The sequence below is a fragment of the Rana temporaria genome, chromosome 2 (genome assembly GCF_905171775.1).
Source record: "Rana temporaria chromosome 2, aRanTem1.1, whole genome shotgun sequence".
NCBI classification, from domain to species: Eukaryota; Metazoa; Chordata; class Amphibia; order Anura; family Ranidae; genus Rana; species Rana temporaria.
Window position 1 is genome coordinate 201220362 of NC_053490.1, and position 26749 is coordinate 201247110.

Below are 26749 nucleotides of genomic sequence, written 5' to 3' on the forward strand. Positions count from 1 at the left end.
ATACCATGCATATAAGGCCCCATACACACGATAGAATTTATCCGCGAATACGGTCCAGCGGACCGTTTCCGCGGATAAATCCTCTCGAGGATTTCGGCGGATTTTCATGCGATGGAGTGTACACACCATCGCATTGAAATCCGCGCCGAAATCCTCTGGCGATGACGTGTCGCGCCGTCGCCGCGATTATGACGCGGCGACGTGCGCGACGCTGTCATATAAGGAATTCCACGCATGCGTCTAATCATTGCGACGCATGCGGGGGATCCCTTCGGACGGATGGATCCGTTGAGTCTATACAGACCAGCGGATCCATCCGTTGGGATGGACTCCAGCAGATGGATATGTTCTGCATGTCAGCGAATATTCGATCTGCTGGAATCCATCCCAGGGGAGATATATCCGCGGAAACAGATCCGCTGGCGTGTACACACCATAGGATCTATCCGCTGAAACCCATTTGCTGGGATTTATCTGCGGATGGATTCTATGGTGTGTACGGGGCCTAAGACTTTAAATGAGCACTTTTGATTTCTCCCATAGACCTTTAAAGGGTGTTTCCACGGCTTTCGAATTTGCCACGAACACCCCAAATTGTTCATTATTCGGCGAACAGACGAACATCGGGCTCATCCCTACTCAAGATGTTGTTGGACCAGAGTCTTGTAAAGTGGCAGAATTATTGTTTTATCTGTTGATTAGATACACTTTTTAATGCATGTTTATATTCTGCTGGCTTTGCTTGCAGCAGCTTGGCTTTGCATACCATGTTATCTACTAGGACCTCCAGATCTTTTCCCATCCTAGATTCCCCCAGAGGTTCTCCCCCTAGTGAGTAACTTGCATTTGTATTTTTAGCACCCAAATGCATTACTTTCAATTATTTATCATTAAACCTTATTTACCAAGTAGTTGCCCCATTATTTTATTAAGGTCCTCCTGTAAGGTTTCCACATCTTATTGTGATGTTATCACCCTGCTTAGCTTTGCATTGAGCTATTTATACCAACCTCCATATCAGTGGTCTCCAAACTGCAGCCCTGGTGCCGGATGTGGCCCTTTGCTTTTATCTGGCCCTTGAGACACTATTCCATCCACAACTGACATTAATGATGGGGCACTATTCCTCCCACCGACACCAATGATGGGGTGCTGTTCCTCCAACTGATAAGGAATAGGGCACTATTCCTTCACCCTAAAATGAATGATGGGGCATTGTTTACAGCCCCCCGCACATTGGGAGAAGGGCACAACATACATCAGTGGTTAGTGGGTGAGCAGCCCCGCCCCCCCCCCGCACATTGGAAGGAGGAATCCCTATACATCAGTGGTTAGTGGGTGAGCAGCCCCCCCCGCACATTGGAAGAAGGGCTCCCCATTTATCAGTGGTTAGTGGGTGAGCACCCCCCCCCCCCGAACATTGGAAGAAGGAAAGCCCATACATTGGTGGTTGGTGGCTGAGCAGCCGATGCAAATTGGGAGAAGGGCCCCCCATACATTGGTGGTTAGTGGGTGAACAGCCCCCCGCACATTGTAAGAAGGGCTCCCCATACATTGGTGGTTGGTGGGTGAGCAGCCCCCTGCAAATTGGGAGAAGGGCTCCCCATACATTGGTGGTTAGTGGGTGAACAGTCCCCCGCACATTGGGAGAAGGGCTCCCCATACATTGGTGGTTAGTGGATGAACAGCCCCCTGCACATTGGGAGAAGGGATCCCAAAACATTGGTGGTTAGTGGGTGAACACAGCCTGCACATTGGGAGAAGGGCTCCCCATACATTAGCGGTTAAAGGGTGAACAGTCCCCTGCACATTTGGGAGAAGGGATTCCCATATGTAGCGCCTGTGTACTTTATGGTACCGCTGCTAGTCAAATTTAAGGGTAAGATCAGAGTGTAGTTAGACTCTGATCCAGATTGTTAAGTGCAAAACAGGGTCTCTGCCTCAGCTTGGCTGTGCTGCGGGCTTATTCTGTTGTACTGGGGTGTTCTTCCAGCCCCGGTGCTGCAGGTGGCAGCAGTGGAGTCAAGGTTTGGGTGCTCTTTCCCAGCAGCCAATCAGGAGGGTTTGACCTCGCTGTGCACGCTGGGGAGGGGTATTTATGGGGTAGACGCCATTGGTTCTGGGTTTTCTTCGTCCAGTGTGACACCCACCTTTAGGGTGGCCACATCACGGCGCCCCTGCGTTATGGCCTACCTGGCCAGGGCGTGCATGCCACACGGTGTTCCTGGTTCCGGGACCATGCTAGCCCGGAGCATCTGAACAGCGACGGAGACCCAGTGAGTGACTGGGTTCCCACCTTTTGAGGATCCCAATCTGTACTGCTGTTCGGTGGGGAGTCAGTCTGAGGAGCGCCATTGAGAGGCTGGCGGTCCAAAAGGGCCTGGACAAACCACCAGGGATCGAGGTAGCCGGGCACTGAGGGATTGATCACCTGTCAGTCGGTACCTGGGCGACAAGTTGAAGGAGATCCAGGCGTAACTTATCTAAGGAGGGATATCTCCAAGAATTCAATCCAGAGAGGGCATGTGGCAGAGGTATCTTTCTGAGGCTCACCGAGGAGGGTCTGTAGCAGAGACCTTTCCTCAAGTTCAAGTTCACCAAGGAGGGTCTGTGGCTGAGACTTTTCCTCGAGATCACGTTCACCAAGGAGGGTCTGTGGCAGAGACTTTATCCTACAATTGTCCGAGTGATACTCCGGCTGCCAGGTCAGTGAGAGAGGCCTGTGCGGGTACGCTAAGCCCACTCAGACAGGAGTGGCACATAGAAGTGTTACGCTTGGGAGCAGGACTGTTTCCTATGCTCACGCCTGAATCTGCTATTCTCCCTTCTTCTTCAACTTTACTTTCCTCACCACAAGTTTACTGTTTTTACCCGGCTGGGTAATAAAGAGCACAGCAAAGCGCACCTGTTGCGTACATTCCTTTACTTCTACTATATGCAATACGCATCATTCACCCCTAGGAATTTCGGAGGAGCCATGAGGTAATGTGCCGCGCAAACATCCAGCAGCTCCTCCGGGGGTAGTGCTACACATACATTGGTGGTTAGTGGATGAACAGCCCCTGCACATTGGGAGAAGGGCTCCTTATACATTGGTGTTTAGGGGCAAAAATGGCTCTTACAGTTGCAAGTGGCAATATAATTAAGTAGCTTATGTACACTGTATAAACAAAGGTGCCCTGTAGGTTGCTTTAAAATGTTGCAAACTGCAATTTATGTACTACTTTGTTACATTTTTCAGTCTCTGTGAAAGAACGAGACTCGAGAAATACATTGATCTCACATTAAAAGCTGACCCAGACCTGAGCACAAATGCTGATGCCTGTCCTAATACTGAAATGAAGGGACACCTCTTTTATGCTGTGTGTTAGATGACTGTGTAAACCATTTATACAGCATGCTTATTTTCATGGCAAAAATGTTTCCTTTGTGTTTTTTTTTATTTTTTTATAACTTTTTAAAAACGCATAGAATTGAAATGGGTGTAGGTGCAGAGAACTATTTATTAGTTGTCACTAGATGGCAGTATAGCAGTTATTATTGAGCATGTTTTGGTTATTCGTTGTGTTGATTGAGCAGATACTTGTATTCATCTGTCTTTACCATGTTTAGGTGCTGTGCTATTGTACTTTGTGCTATTGCACTCCACATTAAGTATTTCTTGTAATATATTATAATATAATGAATAGCTAAAGCTTGTTACTTCTGCACACAGCACTTTTTTTAAATTGATCTCCTCATTGTTTGCGAATATCTTCTTCTGATTTGCTTCATATTTTTGCTTGCTTGTTTTTGCTTCATACAAATTAGAACAGCAATTCCCAGGTCTTACTACCAATTCTCAATTGGATTTAGGTCTGGACTTTGGCTGGGCTATTCTAATGCCGCGTACACACAACCGTTTTTCGGGTTCTAAAAAAGTTTTTAAGGGTCTAGAAAAACAACGTTAAACCGGCCTTGCCTACACACGATCATGACCAAAAAATGCTCTAGCAAAGCGCGGTGACGTACAACACGTACGACGGCACTATAAAGGGGAAGTTCCAGTCGGATGGCACCACCCTTTGGGCTGCTTTAGCTGATGTCGTGTTAGTAAAAGACGATTTGCGCTTTTCTGTCTGTTACAGCGTGATGAATGTGCTTACTCCATTACGAATGGTAGTTTTACCAGAACGAGCGCTCCCATCTCATAACTTGCTTCTGAGCATGCACGTTTTTTTCACATCGTTAAAGCCCACAGAGGACCATTTTTTACAACCTTAAAAACGACAACGTTAAAAAAACGTCATGAAAAAAATAGAGCATGTTCGAAATTTTTAATGGCCATTTTTTAGATTGTGAAAAATGCTCTGAAGCCCACACACGATCGTTTTTAATGACATTGAAAAAAAACGTCATTTTTTAGAACCCGAAAAACGGTCGGGTGTACGAGGCATAAAACATGAATATGCTTTGATCTAAACCATTCCATTGTAGCTCTGGCTGTATGTTTAGGGTCATTGTCTTGCTGGAAGGTGAACCTCTGACCTAGTCTCTGGTCTTTTGCAGATTCTAACAGGTTTTATTCTAAGATTGACCTGTGTTTGGTTCCATCCATCTTCTCATCAACTCTGACCAGCTTCCTTGTCCCTGCTGAAGAAGAGCATCCCCCCAACATGATGCTTCCACCACCATGTTTTACGATGGGGATGGTGTGATCAGGGTGATGTGCAGTGTTAGTTTTCAGCCCGACATTGCGTTTTGCTTTTAGGCTAAAAAGTTAAATTTTGGTCTATCTGACCAGAGCACCTTCTTCCACATGTTTGCCCCCACATGGCTTCTTGCAAATTGAAAATGGGACTTCTTATGGTTTTCTGTCAACAATGGCTTTCTTCTTGCCACTCTTCCATAAAGACCAGATTTGTGGAGTGCACAACTCCTAGATGTCCTGTGGAAAGATTCTCCCACCTGAGCTGTGGACCCTGCAGCTCCTCCAGAGTTACCATGGGCCTCTTGGCTGGTTTTCTTATCGATGCTCTCCTTACCTGGCCTGTCAGTTTAGGTTTTCCATTTTTGGATGATGGATTGAACAGTGCTCCATGAGATGTTCAAGGCTTGGGATATATTTTTATAACCTAACCCTGCTTTAAACTCTCCACAACTTTATTCCTGACCTGTCTGGTGTGTACCTTGGCCTTCATGATGTGGTTTGTTCCCTAAAGTTCTCTAACAAACTTCTGAGGACTTCACAGAGCAGCTGTATTTAAACTGAGATTAAATTACACACAGGTGGATTCTATTTACTAATTAGGTGACCTCTCAAGGCAATTGGTTCCACTAGATGTTAGTTATATATGAGTAAAGGGGGCTGAATACAAATGCATGCCATACTTTTCACATATATGTTTGCAAAACCACTCCTCATCAATACGTGCCATTGCCAGAAGGTTTGCTGTGTCTCCCAGCACAGTCTCAAGGGCATGGAGGAGATGCCAGGTATCTGCTTCTTTTGTGCAAGGAGAAACAGGATAGGCACTGCCAGAAAATATTTGTTTCTTCGTAAATATGTTATTCACACCTATCTACCCATACTTCATTCAAATAGAAGTTTGTTGAGCCTCTCTATGCTGGACATGCTTCACAAAATATACTTGTTCATTTGTATTTATTTTAAAAAGTGTAAATAACACCTAGGTCAGGGGTGTCCAACCTGTGGCCCAAGACAGCTAAGGATGGGACCCAACGCAAAATCATAAACTTTCTTAAACATTTATATTTTTTTGGGGGGGGGGGGGGGGGTGTAACACAGACGAGTGGAGTTACAGGCAATACAACTTGGTCTTGTACAATAGACTGCAACTGTGAGATGGGGACCTTAGATTGTAAGCTTATGTGAGGGCAGGGACTGATGTGAATGTACAATATATATGTAAAGTTCTGTGTAAATTAAAAGCGCTATATAAATACATGTAATAAATAAATCAAAAACAAATATCACACTAGTTTTATGTTGCCCTCTTTTACTTTTCTAATAAAAAAAAATACAAAAAAAAAGTTTTATTACTCAGCTAAGTACATCATCTATATCAGTGATCGTTAATTTGTGATCTTCCCAACTTCTTCTGCTCATCAGCTATTCCTATTGTTAGTGTATTTCATGTGTGGCCCAAGATGATTCCTCTTCTTCCAATGTGGCCCAGAATGGTCAAAATGTTGGCCGCCCCTGATCTAGGTCTTTCTGTATGTATTCTCAGAAAAACACCATGAGGCAGTCGATATAAACTTGCCAAACCTGCTCGTTTTGAAAGTGAAATTCATATCCTCATTAATAATTGACATTATAGTCTTTGAATGTAGTCTGGGACCTACAACGCTTTGGTATACTGTATAATGTTACAATCAGGAAACCAAATACTTTAGTGAAATGGTTTCAACAAATACTATCCAAACACAAACAAAAACAAAAAAACACATGAGCACATAAAGGGACTTAGGAGTCCTGGTCCTGGTGCTTCTCCAAGAGTATATTTTCATAGACTGTACTGACAGCCATTTTCCCAATCCCAAATAGAGTAAGGCAAAAATCTCCAATATTTTAAGGAGCTTAGGTTTTTGTTGCCATTGCAGAAGCCTGTCGAGGCATACTGTGAGTTACAAAAGCGCTATGGCAGAGGCTTTTGTAGATGCTTGGTTGCTCAAGCATTCAACGGCTCTTACCTGTTCAGCTGAATTCACAAAATGTGTCAGTCCAAGGCTTTCCTCTTGAATGCTGCTTTCATGATTCAGTCTGCCAATTAACAACTTGTCTGAAAGCATTTATAATTTTCTACATCCTTCACTGTCATGCTTTTGTCAAAAACTTAAGAGAGACAGAAGGCAAAGTGTAACTGTGTAGAGAAATATTGACTTTGATATTAATATTTATTAGCTGTGCACACACACTGTGCTCCACATTCTTTATGGTTCTGCCAGTCATTGGCCATCTTGCATTGTATGTCTATTCTGCAGTAAACGGCCTGCCTGCTTACATTTCTGAAAAAAAAAAGACTTTACCTTATATACCCGAGTATAAGCCGAGGCACCTAATTTTACCACAAAAAAATGGGAAAACGTATTGACTCGAGTATAGGCCTAAGGTGGGAAATGCAGCAGCTACTGGTAAATTTAAAAAATCTAAATAGATACCAATACAATTACATTAAGAGGAAAAGAGGGTCAAAAATGCCCATCTGCAGCCTCACTGTGCCCACCTTTATCATCAGTGCCCATCTACAGCCTCACTGTGCCCATCTGCAGACTCATGTAACCGTTGTGTCATGCAACTGCAGTCTTAACTGTTCGGCGGCCGTCCACTGTAACAAAGCCCCACCTCCTCCTCATCCATGATAGACGAAACACTGATTCAGTTTTACAGCATTGTATCAGTGTTCCGTCTATCACAGACAAGGATAAATTCTATATCTAGTTGAAATAATTAAGCAAACTAAGAATTCAACGGATGAAAACTATACAAAAAATATCTCTTAAAGAGACCATACTGTGTATGCGTACTTGCACTTAAAACTGTACATGTTACATGGGGGAAACAAAAGCCCTTTCATCATTTGGAGTATTTTGGCACTGACCAGACAAAAGTATTCTCAAGGAAAAGATTGCTTCCCTGAGGTCCAACTCTCAGGAATCAGATTATTCACATCTTCATGAGTGTTTTGAGCCTCATGGTAGCCTCCTTCGAAGTGGTCCCCTTTGCTCAGTTTCACTTGAGATCTTTGCAGATCTACATTCTCATGATGTTGGACAAGCAGGTCCTTTCACATTGGATGGCGCAGCGAAGCTGGTTGGGAAGAAAGGCAGGGGTCAGCGGCGCAGGAACCTGTTCGTGGTCCACCTGTGACAGGCAGGTGGTTAACAGGTGGGCCGCGATCAACGGGTTTCAGACCCCCCACTCTAAAGGGATAGTTTTCTGGCTTATCCATTCTATTTCAGACCTTTGTAAAGGGAGTTGCCCATGTTATTCCCCCACTTTGACCTCCCTTATCTCCCTAGGATCTGAATCTGATATTTTTGGTGCTTCAAGCCCCTCCCTTTGAACCAGTTTGAGATATTCCATTGGGAAATCTCACTATTTTGGTGGCCATTACCATTACTAGCAGGCATGTCTCCGAGTTGGCGGACCTTTCTTGCAAGGAACATTTTGTTATTTTACAGAGAGGTAAGGTGGTCCTGAGATTCAGATTCTCCTTCCACCCCAAGGTGGTCTCTTCCCTTCACTTCAATGAGGATATCATCATCCCTTCCCAGTGTCCTGCCCTGAAGCACACCAAGGAAATTTCACTTCACTGCCTGGATCTGGTCAGAGCAGTTAGGATTTACCTAGCTGCAATATCTTCCTTCAGAAAATTCTACCAGATTTGTCAGTGTTTCTTGGGCTTTTCAGCATTAGGCATCTGTTTCACAAGTCTTATGTTTGTACCTTCCTAAAGTTTTATCAAATGGATCCCAAGGCTTATGCTGTTACAGGTTTTGTCCACAAGGTGTTTAAAGCTGTCATCTTAGTGTTTTGAGTTTGGTGACCTTCTTTTCCTTTCTGTGCACCTGTTTGCTATATTGTTACCCATCCCTCTGTTTATTTTTTAGAGGTGACCCATGGTTTATGAATACAAGTCGTGTGTCCTGTATCATTAAGATCGTGGGAATTTTGATATATCTGTAAATTCCATATTGTGAAGTTCAATACAGGACATAGGTCCCTTCCCTCTGTTTCTCCATAGTGCTTGCTACAAAACTGGAATCCCTAAGAGTGGGTGAGGTTATGAGGGTGCACAAGTTCTGTTTTGTACTCCAATATATGGAATTCACAGGTACATCAAAATTCCTGGTTTTTCTATTTTTATTAGCTCATTTTAAGATGACCGTCGATGGAAAATAATGGCTAGGCCTAATGCTTGCACCCGTTGATAGGACATTTTAATAATTGCGCTTTTAAAATATAATAGTAGAATAAATCTTATATATGGTATTAATCCTGGATACTCGTGAGAGACACAGAAGTCAAGGTGGAAAATAAATGGACCATAGAGGCACACACTTCTACACAGTGTGTTTGTATTTTCTGTGCTTCACCTGCTTTGTATGCTTTTAACAAGAATCACATAGTATGTAAATACTCACTTTTCAGGGAAACAGGATGTAGCTGACTCCATTGGCAAGCATAATAATAATCTTTTGTTTTGTAAGATTATGAGAAGTTAATGCTTTGCTCACATGCTTGTCAGTTTACCACAAGAAGCTTTGACAGTATCTTCACAGATGCCGACTGTGACATATATTGTTCAATTTAGTATTGTTTAAATAGTTTTTCTAGGTAATAATTATTATTTAAGCTACTGTTTTTATTGAGTGAGTGAGTGAGTGAAAAACTTATATAGCGCTACACATGCGAACTGAATCGCCTCTGGGCGCTTGTTTGAGCACATTCTCCCTTGAGCTCAGAAGAGGTGGGTTTTGATCTTTCTCCTAAAGGCCAAGTGGTTCTCCTCCAACCGAATGGAGGTTGGTAAAGTGTTCCAAAGTCGCGGGCCTTGGACAGCGAATCTTCTTTCTCCTTTGGACTTGTATCTGGTTTTGGGGATGTGGAGTAAATTTTGGTTGGAGGATCGCAGAACGCGATTGGGGTTGTAGGTTTTTATTTTTTCGCATAGGTATCGGGGGGCATTTCCCCAAATACATTTATGCGTTAGACAGAGTGCTTTGAAAGTGATTCTGTCTTTCACTGGCAGCCAGTGAAGGCTTCTCAGTGATGGGGAGATTTGATTCCCATGGTTTTTTCCCAGTGACAAGTCGCGCAGCCGTATTCTGAACGACCTGCAGGCGCGTGATATGGTACTTTGGAAGTCCGAGGTAAAGGGCATTTATTGATTGCTTTTATGTGTTTCTGTTAAATACAGAATCTGTTGCAATAAGCCAGTTCACACAGGGGCGGCACGACTTCAGGGGCGACTCGGCCAGGTGACTTGAAGACGACTTCTAAGGCAACTTGCAAAATAACTGCTGTATAGAAGTCAATGCAAGCCGCCCCGAGTCGCCCCCGAAGTCGTACAAGAACCTTTTTCTAAGTCGGAGCGACTTGCGTCGTTCCTATTAGAACGGTTCTATTCACTAGAATGGGACGCGACTTGTCAGGCGGCTGCGTCGCCTGACGAGTCGCCCCAGTGTGAACCGGGTCTTAAAGTATACCTAAAGAATTTTTTATTTTTCTTGGACCGATTCGAAAAAGTTATTACAACACCTGTCAGTTTTTTTTTTTTTTATTGCTGTCCCCGGTAGGGGGATTCACCCTCTCTATTGTCCTGTTTACTGCTTCCATTGAAAGTAAAATAAAATACCACATTTTGGGTTATCCCCAGAATAGTAATGAAGGGGAAATCTCTCCTGGTGCCTGGTGACAACAGGGGATTCCCTCACTTTGGAGGGATTTCCTTCCACTTCCCGTGTCGTTTTTGTGACGAGAAGTAAAGGGAAATCCCCCAATGCGACACAGATGGCAAAAATGCAGCTGTAAAATGCACCAAAAAAGAAAAAAATATTTTCATTTTAAACCCTATGGAACTTTTCACATCAGTGCTCTGTGGGTTATTTTTAAAAGCCCTGCATGCTGTATCTTTGGTGCCATGTTTCACAAATGCATAAAAAATGCACCTCCCATTGATTTGTATAGAAAGCGCATCAAAAATCCATCTGTGGTGTGTTTTATGAGTCACATGTCCAAGTTTCACAGTGCATGCTGGGAGTCGGGAATCCAGAAAATGCACCATACAATTTAATTGAATTGAGTTGAAAATGCATTAAAATGCATACCATGTCTTTGGCACGCCAGTGTGAAAGGACCCTAAATCGATCCAAAATGAAAAAAGTTTTGCCTTTTTAGTTCTATTGAAAAAAAAATCATATAATTCCTATTGTCTGTTACCTGTGCAATCTGTGGGTGGGGATATTATATCGAGTGCCATGGCTGATTTCTGATCTTTTTTTACCAGTGTGACATCCATGGATACTGAGTTCTCTGTGTAAATATATCTTTAAACTTCTAAATATCTGTAAATGGTAAAGTGACAGTTGTGTTCACAGATGATTGCCCAATTATAAAAGATTGGTGCATTCATGCAGTGCCCCTCACCCGTCTACTTTTCTTTTCTGAGCAATCAAATCTAAAAAGCTAAAGCCAGGAAAGTCTTTCCATTTCTGGCATGAGGTGGAAGCTCTGTTGTATGCATATTGGGCAAATGATAGGAAGAGCAGATGAGATGTAATACATTTTTTTTTTTTTAAGTAAAAAAATAGTTTTTTCCACATTCCTGCTTTTTATTTTTTTATTGCTCATCCTTAATAGCTTTTTTTATTTGATGACTTTTGGTAATCCTATGTTAAAATCTCAAACCTGTGATTATATATTAATATATATTTAATTATAATCATCATTAATTAAATATACTGTATATTAAATGTTAAATTATTATCTTGTCACCTCTGTGACAGTTTTTTCTCAGAATCATGCTGTAACTTATTTCTCATTATGGATTTATATAGCATCAACATATGCTGGAGGGTCTGTACATAGACTGAAAGAGTAACATTGTATTATACACAAGTGCATGCAACCCTAATGATGATACCCTGCCTAAAATAAAATAAAAATTGTACAGGACACAGGAACTTGGTTTTAAAGGAGAACTACAACCAAAGCTCGTTTGGCTGTACTTCTCCTTTCGATCACAGGAGTGCAGTTCTTTTTGCACTCCTGTGACCCATTTTCAGCAGAAAGCGGACTGAAGCCTGCTCCAGGCTTTGGCAAGATCGTGACAATGGAGTCGGGATCTGTCCACATGCCTGGACCGGCACCCGGCTCAGACTCTCAGTGAAGCGCTGAGAACCTGAGCTGTGTCCGCTCCTGCCCCTTCACAGTCTAGCACTCCTGTGAGCGTGTGGGGGGGGGGGGCAGAGCAGAGACTGACAGTTGGCAGCTGTGAGAACCAAGCGAACGGCGGTGTTCAATCGCTCGGTTCTCAGTGTTAGAGGGGGATAGATGGAAAAAAAACAACCCAATGCTTCTCTTTTAACCACGGTTATATGTAGCTACCTTCAGGTGATTGGATACTGGCAAAAAAGCTGCAGGGACATATCATATATAAACCCACCCACTCCCAGCAAGCTTCAGATTTTCAATAGTGTCCTTATGTAATGGACATCGCTCTACTGAGAGAAATTTATCTTTTTTTTTTACCAAAAAAAAAAGCCAACTGCGGCTTTCTCCTGCAGCTTTTTGAATTGTTTGTCTTCTTGGCTGAGCCTTGTGGCACTTTACCCAGACTCTGCCTTGAAAAGGATTCAGGGCTGGCCTATAATTGTTGCTTTGGGCACAAGACCCTGCATAAGAGCTCTCCTTGGCACTGGTGCATCATGTTGAGTTAGTCCAGGGTTCAACATTGCAAGTCGTGAGCTACTAGTCAGGCCTTAAGAGTTACTCGCCACTAGTTGCCCCATCCTTAATTACACCCCTAAACATGCCCTCATAAACAATCTCATGAAATTACATGGTTAAATGTTTTATGCAGAATTAAGTTGGAAAAATAATTAACAATAACAATATTTAAGGGGTTGTAAAGGTAGATGTTTTTCCATCTTAATGCATTATATGCATTAAGGCGAAAAAACATCCGAGCATTAGTGGCCCCCCCGAGCCCCCCTTTACTTACCTGACCCCTCGAAAGTCCCGCGCCGTGAAACCGCAGGTTTCTGGGCCGGCTTCTCGGCTCATTCATTGTTTGATTGAAAGCAGCACAGCCATTGGCTAGCTCTGCTGTCAATCATATCCAATGATGTTGCGTGCCGGGGTGGGCCGAGTTATACCGTGAGCAGCTATGGCCACTGGCTGTATCACAGGAGCGCGCCTGCAAGGACTTTCCACCATGCAAGCTTGCTTGCATGAAGGTGGAAAGTTCTTGCGGGGGAGCCTAGACAGCTGCAGAGGGACCCCAAAAAAACAGGTTTGGGGCCACTGTGTGCAAAACGAGCTGCACAGTGGAGGTAAGTATAACATGTTTGTTATTTAAAAAAAAAAAAAAAGCTTTTGTGTCCCTTTAACATAAATCAATGTATACATAAAAGGAAAACAAGTGCTTTACACCAATAGCCAATTCCACTCCCCTTTCCCCCAAATCTAACATACTGTACCTATGCCTCCTATTCCAACCCCCTCCCCCCAATCTATTATACCTATGCCGCTAATTCCACCCCACCCCCCCCCATCCATCGTACCTATGATTCCAATTCCACCTCCCGATCAATCATACCTATGCCTCCAATTCAACCAAACAAGAAACAGGAAGTGGGCTGTATAAGGTATTTACTCACCGAAAAAAAAAGTTTTACTATCCGAAGTTAAAACAACAAGGGCAGAAGATTTAATAGATGGAAAGTTGAAAAAATTACTGAAGGTCCACTTTGGTGACCTAGTCAATGACAGCAATTGACCCTTCCTGCTATGCATTGGTCCATACTTACTTTAAGGTAATATCTTACTATGTACTGTTGTACAGCAGGCTATAGTGACCTAGCCATGCACAGCCATTAATCACTCCTGCTACGCAGTGGTGTCTGAGTAACCCTTGACAGTTATGGATGGAGAAGAAGTGAAAGTAAAGGAGCACCCGGTGTCCAGTAGATGCAGGTTTTAAAACCTTTTTATTTTCAGTCACAACAATAAAATGAGGCCAACTTGTTTCTGAACCTATGAACCCATAGCCATAAGTTGGACATCTATCGGTCAGATCCTTGTGCCAAAGACATTCCATAAAAGGACCTTAATAGCTTTCAACAGCAGCCCTGATGAAGGACTCCAAGTGGTTGCCGAAATGAGTTGGACTCATTTTATTGTTGTGACTCAAAAGAAAACGTTTTAAAACCTGCATCTACTGGACACAGGGCGGTCCTTTACTATCACTTCTCAAGCATATGGGTAGCCTGAGGTAGCAGCCCAGGCCCAAACAGGGCCCTTTTTTCCCAAAGCCAAGCACGAACCTATGGGAGCAAACCCTTTCTATCTGCCACACTTTTTCTTACCCAACAGTGACTGATTGAGTCATTCCAGCGTGATCCACAATCCCTCCTCTCAAAAGCCTATGGTGTGGTTTGTCATGCATGGCCATTAAAGGGGTTGTAAAGGTAAAAAAAAAATGTCTATTGTCTGTAACTCTACACAGTAATGCAAGGCTTTCTCCCTGGTGTGGAGAAAGCCTCTTGAGGGGGGAGGGGGCGAGCAGGAGTGTCAGGATGCCCACTAACGCACAGTTCCTTTCTCCATCTGCAAAGTAGAGAGCAGGGATGGACTGGCCATTGGGACTACAGGGAGTTTCCCGGTGGGCCGATGGCTCAGTGGGCCGGATTCAGTGACAGCGGCCTGAGAGTTTCTCACTTCTGCCTAATCTGGTCCCATAAGGGGGGTCACCAAACTGATTCTTTGCCCCGGGTGAAATAATGTCTAGCTTCCCCACTGGTACTGCCTATAAGAGTACCAGTACCAGCCGTTCTACTCTTATAAAGTAAAACGGCTAGTGGCTAGGCAAGGGGGAGAGGGGGCTTGGGTGGCCGGGGGGGGGGGTGCGGGAGTTGTCAGGCCGCTGTGGGAGAGACCTGTCAAAGTGGGCCAATCTGGATGAAGTCCAGGGCCAAATTTTTGTCCCAGTCCAGCCCTGGTAGAGAGTGTCCTGACTTGCCTGCTCACCCCCTTAAGAGGCTTTCTCCACACCAGGGAGACAGCCTTGCATTACTGTGTGGAGTTACAGACAGAAGAACAGGAAGTGAGGATTTCTCAGAAGAAATAAGGACATTTAAAAGCAAAATCGAAGAATGAGGTAAGTGAAGGCGGACTGCACTAAGGTAAAGGAAGCTATTTAGGTATTTTTTTATTTTTTTTTACCTTTATAACCCCTTTAACCGCTTATGCTCTGCAGTGGGTGTGGTCCATGAATAACCCTTGTTGGTAATGTTTAACTGGATACTGTTGGAATAGCCGTCTATGGTAACCTTGTCATGCATGGCCATTAAACTTCCTGCCCTGCTGTAGTTTGTAAGTGCCCCTTGGTGGTAATGTCTCCCTGTATACTGTTTGTACAGCAGCCTATGGTAACCTAGGCATGCACAGCCATCAATCCCTACTGCTTTTCAGTAGTTCTGTGAGTAAAGTTTATTGGTATTACCTCACTGTCTGTTGAGCTGCCTTTGGTGACCTGGTCACCCATGATCATTAATTCTTCCTGCCCTGCAGTGGTTTGTGGATAGTCCTTGGGGGGTAATTTTTCCTTTTAATCTGTTTGTACAGCAGTCTTCAAGGACACCTAGCACACTGGCATTAAACCCTCCTGCTATGCAGTTTTCTATGTGTAACCTTATTGGAAATGTCTTACTGTGTACTATTTTACAGCAGCCTATGCTGACCTTGTCACAGATGGGCATTAGCCCCTCCTGTTCTGCGGCGGCCTGTGAGTAACTCTTGTTGGTAATATCTCACAGGTAATATCTCACAATCCACTGTTTATACTGTAGCATATGGTGACCTGGTTGTACAGAGCCATTAATCCTTTCTGCTATGAAGTGGTTTGTGAGAGACCCTAGTTGGTTATGCCTCACTGTGTCCTGTTGTATAGCAGACTATGGTGACAGCCTCTATCCCCTACTCCTCAGCAGTAGGTCCATGCATAACCCTTGTTGACAATGTCTAACTGTATACTGATGGTATGCTTGCCAATGGTGACTTTGTTCTGCACAGCCATTAACATTTCTGCTCTGCAGTTGTTTGTGAATACTCATTTGTGGTAATATCTCATTGTATATAGTTTAGCAGCCTATGGTGACCTAGTCACACATTCTTGCTGCTCTGTAGTGGTTTGTGAGTAATCTTTAGAGGTAATGTCTCCCTGCATACTGTTTGTACAGCTGCCTACAATGACCCAATCATGCATGGCCAATAACCCCTGCCTGCTCTACAGTAGGGTGGTTTATGAAGTGACCTTCTGTATACATTTTGCACATTGGTTGGTTCTGTCTAGTTTGTATACCATTTGTATGGTGAACTATTTATGCAAGTTCTTTGACCCCTACAGTTGACAGTTGGTCTTGCACACTGTCGGTGGCCTATGGTGACCTAGACACGATGGCTTTGCCCCGCCTGCCTTGCAGCAAACCCATGAGTGCCCCTTGTGGGTATGTTTTCACTTACTGTTGTATGACGGCCTGGAATGCCTCAGCCAATAACAGCCTGTAACCACTTGGTGATTGGTACACTACCCTTGCAGTTTGTTTCCCTTCCTTATTATTTTGTTTGGTGGCCTAAGGTCATCTAGTCATTGTCTTCTGTTTACCCCACCTTACCATGACCTAGTTGGTGGAGGGAAGGGAATTTACCCCTTCTGTACTGCAGTTGGTCAATGAGTCACTTTTAGCTATTGCTGAATCTTATGCAGGCTGTTGTGAGACAGCCTCTGCTGCCCTGGTCACGGATGGCCTTTACCCCCCCCAATTGTATTCTGTTGCCCTGGTCACAGATGGCCTTTACTCCCCCCCCCCCCCTGTATTAAAGCCTTGGGTGATACAGTAATCTATCTCTCTTGCTCTGTAGCTGGGCCTTGGTCCCACCTTGTTGGTGCCGTGTGTGTATATGTACTGTATACAGTTGGCTATCTCTGTTTGTGTATCATTTCCATATTGGCTAACTCTGATTGTCCAGAATCCCTCTCTGTTTTTTGCAACAGCTTCTGTTTCACTGAGGCAAGTGCGGAGGTGTACTCAATCCTTTTGGATGAGTTGGTATGTGGGGTGTTTATTGTTTGAGCATGAGTTTCTAAATCAACTGTTTTTGACCAACCTGAGTCCTTAGGGGTTTCATCCTAATACTTATCTCCTGACCTTTTGACTTTTGTCACCTTTGGTTTGGCAGACCTTCACACTGCTCTGATGCAGCTTCTCTCCCCAGGGATCCTTACCAAGAGGGCATCCGCCCCATACTCTTTTTGCCTGTGGGTACAAATTTCCTGCAGGAAAACTGCCAGATCAGTCATTGCTCCCTCCATATTGGGGATCTTTTGGACTCTGTAGAACTTGTGGAATGCCTACAGCATGAATATTTTCCCAGTGGTCTTACAATTCCTGTATCTTTTTGCTGGGGTCTCTTTGTTGCTATTCTTTGGGCCTTTCAACTACACCTCAGGTCTTCCCAAGGTGCTATCCTCTGTTCTTGCTCGGCTTTTAACTGTAATAAAAGGCCCTCTTCCAAAGTGTGATTGACCCAGGCTTCGTAAGCGAACATCCATCAAACTGCGCAGACCTTCCTGAGATCAAGGAGTGGCCAGTGCTGGAACTGTTTCATTGCTTGGAGTATCTAAGTTTGACCCTAGTTTTTTCTCTGTTCAAGGTTTTTTCTATCTTCTGGACAAGCTCCAGGCTGTAAGCTCCCATGTGTTTACTCCAGTTCAGGAGCTAAGCTACCCTGTATTTGCATTGTCCTCTTGAAGGGTCCTTTCACACGGGCGGATCCTGAGATCCGCCCTGTGAACATCCGCTTGCTTAGTGGGAATCGCTCCGTTGATCCCCGCTGAGCCAGCAGATGACAGGGCGGTCCCTGCATACTGCAGGGACCGCCCTGTCAGTTCGCCGCTCTCCCCTATGGGGGGATTGGATGAACACGGACCGTCTGTCTGTGTTCACCCCATCCGATCCGCAGACAGATGGAAAAATAGTATTTTCCTCCGTCTGCAGAATCTGACCATAGCGGACACCGATGAGACCGTTCATCTGCTGACACCAGCTATCCCATAGGGATACATGTATGTCCCTTTTTCATCCATACACGGGTGGATGAAAAAGCGGACATACGGTCTGCATGTCTGAAAGGGGCCTTAGGCAGTCCTATAGCCTAATTTTCCCTCCAGACCATTGTTGCTCACCATTCTGACAGTGTGCGAGATGAGGGATGCATTCTCTGAATCTTCCTATTCATCTGCCTGGCAGGACCAGGCTTGCTCAGAAGTTGTCGCTAAATGCTTTGGTTCTGTTAACGATCATCAGTCTATCAGGCTGGGGAGATGTCCTAGGTATCCTCTTGGTCCAAAGGAGTTGTCTATCAGAGAAAACTAACCTCTTAATCAACACACCAGAACTGAGGGCACTTTAGTTATCGCTTCAATGCTAGACCTCTTGCCTGAGAGGTTATCTAACCTGGATTTAGTCAGAGAATGTCACAACAGTGGCTTACATTAACTATCAGGGAGTAATCTGATGTTTTCGAATTATAGGGACATGGAAACAAATCTGATTTTGACCTGCATGGGATTTCCCATCCCAACCCTTATCACCGTGTTTGTCCCCCATGTAGAAAATTGGCAGGTGGACTTCCTACGGAAGACACGAACATTGGATTGTCTCCACTCCAAAGGATCCCCCAGCCTTTGCAGTGGATGGTCTGGTGACTCTATTAATTCTGTTTTCCCTGAACTATGCTCTCAAGGCTAATGAACTGATTTCTCATACATTCTATATTTGCTCTTGAAATCGGATTTTGATTGTATTGGAAACTAGGATTCCTATCCAAAACGTAGAAAAAAAGAGATTTGACAGCCGCACTTCCAAAAAATCCTTAAAAAGGTCGCCTTTAATTGTAAAAGAAAACAGCACTACAAATCACAGCAGACAGTGGGTTGTATAGCTGACGCGTTTCGCACTGTAATGTCAGTGCTTAGTCATAGCCAATAATAATATGTGGGACACATTCAGACTTCTTCAGTCTGGTCTGGATCAGCTTTGGACCATCAAGTGTCTATCCTAGGCCTTAGCAGTTCCTTTTAGAGGGCAACACCTTTGTGGAGGGATTTTTATGAGGGGTTGCTTGCAATAGTTGTTTCTTACTGTATTATTCCCAGCAATTATGTTTGATGATGCTTGCACAGATCATGCTGAAGGAAATGACAAGCTAATGACAGGTGTGTTATTGATGGAAGCGAATATAGAATCATGAACAATGTATTGCATGACAACAGCAGTAACAAGACAAAGCGTGGATGTGGAAAGTTGTCTTGCTATGTGCATGTGAAGCTTGCTTCTAAGTAGATCCAAATATTGTACATGGGAGGCTTGTCGGTGGTAAATACAACTGAGAAATCTATTCACTAAATGGCACAGATATTTAATAAATGGGTGGAGATTTTATAAACTGTGTAACTACTGCCTTTTTATACGCAAACTATCCGTAAAGAGGAACTGAACTCTAGAAGATGTTCCAAAACAAAGGCAGGCGGAGGGAAAAGGACTAGGTACCCGTGTTGCCTGTGGTTTCCCTGCAGCTGATCTTTCCCTCATTACTGGCTTACCTGCTACTATGGCTATTGTTATGCCATTTATTCTTCATTTGTAACAAAATAAAGCATATCTAAGACATTACCTTTTGATCAATAACCTAGCTAATCTGTGGCGTTTCTTGTTTTAACATGCCAGTGGCTGTGTGATTCATTTTCAAATGTCAAATTTTTATATAGCGCCATTTCTTTCTTTTTAAATTATAGTAGTATAATATAATAATTTTAAGGACATCAGTCTTTTTGCGCCTGCGCTGCTACTGAAAATCTCTATCCCTTTTACTCAGTCATTGGTTAGACCCTGAAAGGAAAAAAATTGCGGTGACGATATAAAATTGCAGTGGAAGGATACAGCACGTTGCCGCAGAATACTGTCAGTGCGAACTTTTTAAGTGACCCTGACGTGATAGAGAATCATAACTGTGCCTCCAATCGCAAACGTCTCGCCTGTGTATTGCAGTGGAGAGAGAGTGTGCTCACTTACCACCTCCTTTTGTGTCAAGCAAGGACCTGGAGCTAATTGAAATGCAGTGCTAGGGAGCTGTGCTGTAGCCTATTCGCTTCTTTCGCAGAGGGAAGAAAATGCTTTCTGTGGATCCTTTCTCGTGCTACAAGTGAAGCATCGACATTTGATGAAATGGCCTTAGAAGAGCTGATGAAGAGATTAAATGCCCTGTTTCAAAATACTGGTAGGAGGAGCTGCATCTTGTTAATATTCTTAATGTATCTGTATTTTCCAGGTGAAGATGCTTGGGGATGCACAATGTCATGCATGGATTATATAGCTTTCTAGGACAAATGCAAGCACATGGTGCTTCTCATTTCAGTACTGCAAGAGTGTATATAAAGAGCTGAAGGGCTGTGATGCTGTAAGTTAAGATAGAGTGAGTTCAGTGGATGAATTTGGCGTGTGTGATTTTCAGGGTCTGTAATTACATTAGCTCATCGGCATTAAAGAAGCCGTTTATTGTCTACGGGGGTTGCGACATTTTTTCCTGGGTTATATAGACCGGCCTGCATTTTACAACAGCGGTAATGCAATCTGTTTCATGCTTGTACCATTCATCAGATGTGTAAATGCCTGAGACTGTGGTTTGAAGCTGCAGCTTGGTGTGTGAAATGAGGGAAGTCTGCAGTACAGCTGAAGTGGGTGTAAATGTATATGATGGGGACAGGTAGAGAAATCGGTAACAGGGTCTCCCACCCCAATCATAAAAGCATTCTTTACCACTGGGACCTGTTTAGGTTACAACAGAGCAGTATTGTGAAAAATCTCAAGGTATTTCGTTATAAGTATCTAAACTATATAAAAAAAATCATTTTATCTATGAGTTATGTTATTGCTGCCTTGTCACATCATCATGCTGCCATAATCTACTAGGCCTCATGTGCTCACGAGTCGCATGGGCTGCTGTGGCTTTAGTTACATCCTTGATCTTAAGGCTTGGTCTTATGCATTAGTGACAAAACAGTTAAAAAAATCTGTTCTTGAAAGAAATAAGCTTTCTGCCACTACTAACCTTGAAAAAGGCTAGTTTCCTAGTTGTCACGCTGATCCCCTGGCTTCACTTTGAGTATTTTGTCACTGATCCCAAACAGGTATGGAACAGATAATGGGACACTTGACCTGTAGACCTGCTCCAAGTCAATGACACAGAAAGTAGAGATTGGGCACTGCAAGCAGTCAATGAGCATTCTTTGGAGGAGGCAAGCAATGACAGGCAGGTTTAACTACTGTTACCAAGGAAAGTAAAAAGCCATCATATTACTCTATAAACCTGAAATAATTTAAAAAGGTGAAAGGAACATTCTGTGCTGGAACCCAAAATGCACCTAATTTGTTGACGTATTTTGTTTCTGAGCTGGCATGGCATAAGGGTTCTCAGCATCAATTGAAAGCTACCACCCAGGTCCTGCTGTGCAGAAAAAAAATATCCCAGACATAATGCAAAAGGTAACGCTTATTCATGTTCATGATTCACACTGTCGGCTAATGCTATTTCACACTACATGGGCTGCAAAGTAAGAATGATGGCAGAAGTCAGCAGATTCACTTGTACAAGGGTGAAGAGCAGTGTGGGCAGAACACATTATTAACAGTGTAATTGTATTTTGAGTTACACATGGTACTCTGGAGAAAGGAGAAAATTAGAAAAGGGAATTCAGTAAACCTGCACATGTCTCTTCTCAGCATGCCATGCCAATTCCCAGCCATGCTAACACTGCCCACGATGCACCATACTGGAGGCCCAAAATAGTCTTACATTTTTGGAATAATCATATCATTAGCAGCCCTGCTGTTTTCTGAAACTTAGGGACTAGTTATGCAATCTATCTGGTAAATTTGTTATTTCCAGGTTGTTGTAGTCCCTGATTATAGTGATAGCCAGTCTTTGTTTCCATTGGTGACCAGTCCAGTGGCCAGCGTTTCTTCCATGCTGTAGCAGTTTTCAATAATAATAATGATCATCCTACCAAGATGTAGAGTTAGTCACTCCCAGTGTGATGCTCTAGTAGAGGTTAGTAATTGGTTCTAGTGGTCATCAGCTACTAGTGTCCAATTAGTGGTTGGCTTTCCTTAGCTGAGTTTTTTTTTTATAGCCTGACTGTATAGTTATATGGCTGCATGAGTATATTATGTTTTTGGAATACACTGTAAGGTTGACCTTGGGTATGTTCTAGAAGGTGAAGTTGGTTTTGTATTCGTTATCTATATGTACCTGTATTGGAAGAGTATGTGTGTCTGTGCACTGTGGACATCATTATTTTGAGCATTTTCTTGGAGAACAGCACTGTTTGGCCATGAAACATTTGGCTTTACCACTTGTAATGTCTATGAAGAGCAATCAGCATTGGCTGTCCAATGATATTATAACACAGATTGCAATAATTTCTCAGTCCATTCATAATTAGGTATTGATCTTGTAATGCATGTGGGTACCTATACTGTTCATTGACCCTAGTTTACATTTTGGCAGGTAGTGGTTAATGCAACCCCAGTTGGGAAGGTTAAGGTTAATTGTATTCCCTGGGTCTTTTTTGGTGGGTTTTCTTGGGGAGTTCTTACTAGGAGAAACTGAGCCTTGCTCACTTGTTGCGGACCAGGCTCACTGCTGTTGCCAGAGTCTGGATTTCTAGTGCCATGTAAAGGTCAGAGCTCCCACTGCAAAAGGGGATTGCTGGGACTTACAGGCCTCCCTGAAGAAACCATGAATTCTTCCTATGTAGGCTTGCTGTGGCAACCACAAGCCTAAAGTTAGGCACTAGGGTTGTTAGGGAAAAGACTGCACTTTATTTCAGACTACTGTGTGTGTGTGTGTGTGTGTGTGTGTGTGTGTATGACATCATATTGATTGACATTTTGCCTTTGCCTGGTCTGAAGTTGCTAAAGGAGATGAATGCAAGTAACTGGCACACATGGTTACAGTTCGAGTCACAAAACACTTTGGGGTATGAAGATAACAGTACAAGAGTTAATACAGTGTGAAGAAAAAGTGGTTAGCATGGGTAACAAACCCATATAAAGGTCAGCAGCTACAAAAAGTGTAGCTTCTGACTTTTAATAATCGGAAACTCACCGGTCCAATGGTCCAGCGATGCAGGCGAACAATGCCCCGCTCCTTTCCCGCTCCTCTTGGCCGCCCCGGAATCTCTACTGTGGGCACGCACTGCGCATGCACGAGCCACACTGCGCTCTGTGATTGGCCGGGCAATCTTCTGGGACCTGTGACATGTCCCAGAAGATTGCGGGGAGGGAGGGGGGAAGAGGTGAACTTTCTTTCGGTGCTGTGGAGCCCCGGAGAAAGTGCGAGCTGGATGCCTCTAAAAAGAGGGTACCCGTGTTTTGTAATTTGTGTTTTGTAATTTGTGTTTTGTAATCTGCCCAACAACAAATTGGCCCAAAAAATAATAAAAAAAATTGTATTTTTTTAAGGCTATTCTCCGATTAATCGAAACAATAATCGGCCAACTAATCGATTATGAAAATAATCGTTAGTTGCAACCCTACATACAAGTCCATCTGTCTGTCCTATAGACACCTGAATAACTGAGTATCCTATAGTTTATCAGCTGTTTCAATGCTGGGATGGGTGGACTTTCCTCCCATTGCCAGCATTACTGAGCAGAGATGTTAAGCAGTGTGGCAGTTCTGCAATTACATTAATATGATAAAGATGCATCATCTGCATTTTTTACATTTGCTGTATGCCAGTGGAATCTAAATATACACAATGGCCCAGGTTTTGTTTAAAGCAGTTGTGGGTGTGAGTCATTGGTGTGAGTGCATGCTAGTCGGTTTTATGGGTTGTTGATTTATTTCATATATGAGGGTGTTTTTGCATGCGTTTGAATACCTGATGATTTTTTTTTTGACAGGTGCTTTTTATAGTAACCGAAACATGGCATAGGCGGGAAGTATTTTTTCACAGAAAGAGGTGTATCAACCTGAAATTATGTTGGGTTTGGTCATCTTAGACATACTTTGCAGTGTGTTTTTTTTTTTTAACAGATTTAAGAACATATATCAAAAGTGCCACGCTAAAAAAAGTGATGGTAAAAAATATTACAATATTTATTACATGTTGCAATGATACTATAATGTGTCCATGAAATTGTCTTTCTTTGAAGAATAACTGTGCAATGTAAAGTCCAAAAGTGCAAAATGAATGTGCAAAAATGTAATCCTCTTCAGAAATGTTCAAATGTAGATAGTGACCGTCGGCCATCCATCACCATTACAACATCCCAGCTGTGACACCATCACCTCAATAAGAAATGCAGGCTTACCAAATTCATAGGACCCTTTAATGAAAGAGAAGTCAGTAGAGCATATGGCCAAACACCCTATCCAGTGTTTTCCTAAAGCCCTCCTACAGGATACACTTGAGGACAGGAGTGTGGACTTGTGGCTCTCCCATCAGCCACCTTCCACCTCTCCTGGCGACAGTCACTTCCCTGACAACACAGCCGCTTCGTTCTTTCACTCGATTGGACGTAGTTGAATTTGGTTAGCCTGCATTCCTTATTGAGGTGGCGGTGTCACTGCTGGGATCCTGTAATGGTGATGGATGTTCACTATCTACACGGCTGTTTTTGAACATTTCTGAAGAGGATTACATTTTTGCACATTCATTTTGCATTTTTTTGGACTTTATTCTTAATACTGTTCTATTTGCACTTGGACTTTACTTTGCACAGTTATTCTTTAAAGGGTAACTCCACTTTTATGGGAAAAAAATAGCAAATATACAAAAAATATGGCGTGTACAATTGCAGCACTAGTCACATTGTAATCGAATGGTGTTAAAAATGACCTTTCCTTCGAGGGTGGATTTAAATCACTAGTAAAAAGGCTTAATTTAAATCAACTCGATTTGAATTATAATTTTTAAAGAGCAACTCTGTCCCGCAGCGGCTCCTCCTCTGACCCGATGTTGACTCACTGACAGTCCCATTCACTTTAATAGGACGGCTGGTGATGCGGCAGTGACACAACAAGGTGAGGGATGTGGCAGGAGCAGCAGGTGAGTGAATGCCCACTAACAGGTGCTGCCATGATGGATCTGAAATGACAGGTGCTCTTTAAATGTAAGGACTCATTCTTGCTGGTAGTTAGAATCTTTAATATTTGCAAACCAAATTAAGGTTTCCTATTTAGAATAGTAAACTGTCAGGTTAGTAAAACTGCGATATCAGAACCGATTCAATCATACAGTTTGTGATGTACATATATTTGCACAACAATGGGATAACGGAATATTCCTGAACCCTGGCTTATCTCATGGTTACTCTGAAATTGTGTGAATGCATCAATACAGTGCATGTTTTCTCGGCTTGCAGAGCTTGGATTCATTGAATGAATTTACCAAAAATGGAAATATTGCACATTTTACAGCTTAAAGCGGAGGTTCACCCTCCATATAAAATGCAGCTTATTCAGATTAGCACAATAATTACATATACAGTCTTCTATCTGTAATTTTTTAAATCATTGCAATACCTTTTAATCAGGCGAAAATAGCAGGCACTTCCGGGTATCCCTCCCGCGGGAGTGGGCGTGTCACTTCATTCCTCAGCGCCCCAGTGTTTGCTGGGACTAGATCGCAATGTCTCCTGGGAGCACGACGATTCATAACGCTGATTCTCGAAATATCACAGGATTTTACTCATCACATGACTCATGAAGCAGGTCACGTGATGAGGGCGGATCTAATTCCGCCATTTTAATTGTTGGCAAATAGGTAAAATCTTCCATTACACACTGCACTGCCCATGCGCGGGATAGAGCAGCATTCACCGAATCCCGGAAGTATTTGCTTGTGGGCTTCACAATGCCCACAAGCAAGATGGAACTTTACAGCACGGATTTTTATAAATAATTATTTACGGCCGAATGTGAATGCGGATGCCTAGAGAATTCAGAAAAGTGAGTACATTCTTAACAAGGTTAAAAGCTGTAGATGGACTGGTTAAAAAAAAAAACATTTCCCCCGCAACCCCTGCTTTAATGCTACATAACTAAGCTCAATTTCATGCTAAATAAACTAAATTATTAATGTACTTTAAATAGAAAACTATCCTTTGTATAGATTTTTACTCCAAAAGCATTTTATTAAAATAAATTTGATAAAAAAAAAAAATTAATTGATTTATATCCACCCTCTTTTCTTTCCAATCTGCAGCCACTGTCATTTTTTATATATGCAATTGTAAATGGCTACATGGAGTTATTCTGTACACACTCCCCAGAAACATAATTTCCTGCTTGTGTGATTGGCTCACCAATTTTCCCAGAAGTCTGCCTAAAATACAAGTCAGATTTCAGAAATTTTGAGTCCTACAAAGCAGGTAAAATAGGGTGCATCATAAACACAAGGTGTTGTCTGAAAGGCATACCGTATTTTCCGGCGTATAAGACGACCCGGCGTATAAGACGACCCCCTAATTTTCCAGGAAAAATGTTGGTTTTGGGATATACTCACTGTATAAGACTACTTACTGTCTTTCTGGAAGCTGAGGGGGAGCCAGAACCGCTGACAGAAACAGGCTTTTTCAAATCTCACTGTGCCATTACATTACATTCCTCACTGTGCCATTACATTACATGCCCAGACTGTGCCATTACATTACTCACTGTGCCATTACATTACATGCCCAGACTGTGCCATTACATTACTCACTGTGCCATTACATTACATGCCCAGACTGTGCCATTACATTACATGCCCAGACTGTGCCACTGTGCCATTACATGCCCCCACATTGCCATTGTGCCATTACATGCCCCCACATTGCCATTGTGCCATTACATGCCCCCACATTGCCATTGTGCCATTACATGCCCCCACATTGCCATCACTTGCCCCTCA

At 43.1% G+C, this 26749-nt stretch overlaps 1 protein-coding gene across 5 annotated transcripts in view; it reads left to right on the forward strand.

Annotated features, from left to right (window-relative positions):
- MCF2L (MCF.2 cell line derived transforming sequence like) overlaps window positions 1-26749 on the forward strand; it is a 358322-nt gene that overhangs the window by 107650 nt on the left and 223923 nt on the right. Inside the window, exon 1 of one of the 5 annotated variants that reach the window (XM_040336240.1) lies at window positions 19619-20068. The exons of the other annotated variants lie outside the window; for them this stretch is intronic. Coding sequence (XP_040192174.1) covers window positions 20017-20068 — 52 coding nt within the window. The 5' untranslated portion in view covers window positions 19619-20016. Of the gene's footprint in view, window positions 1-19618; window positions 20069-26749 lie in introns of those variants that run through there. 5 annotated transcript variants of the gene reach the window in all.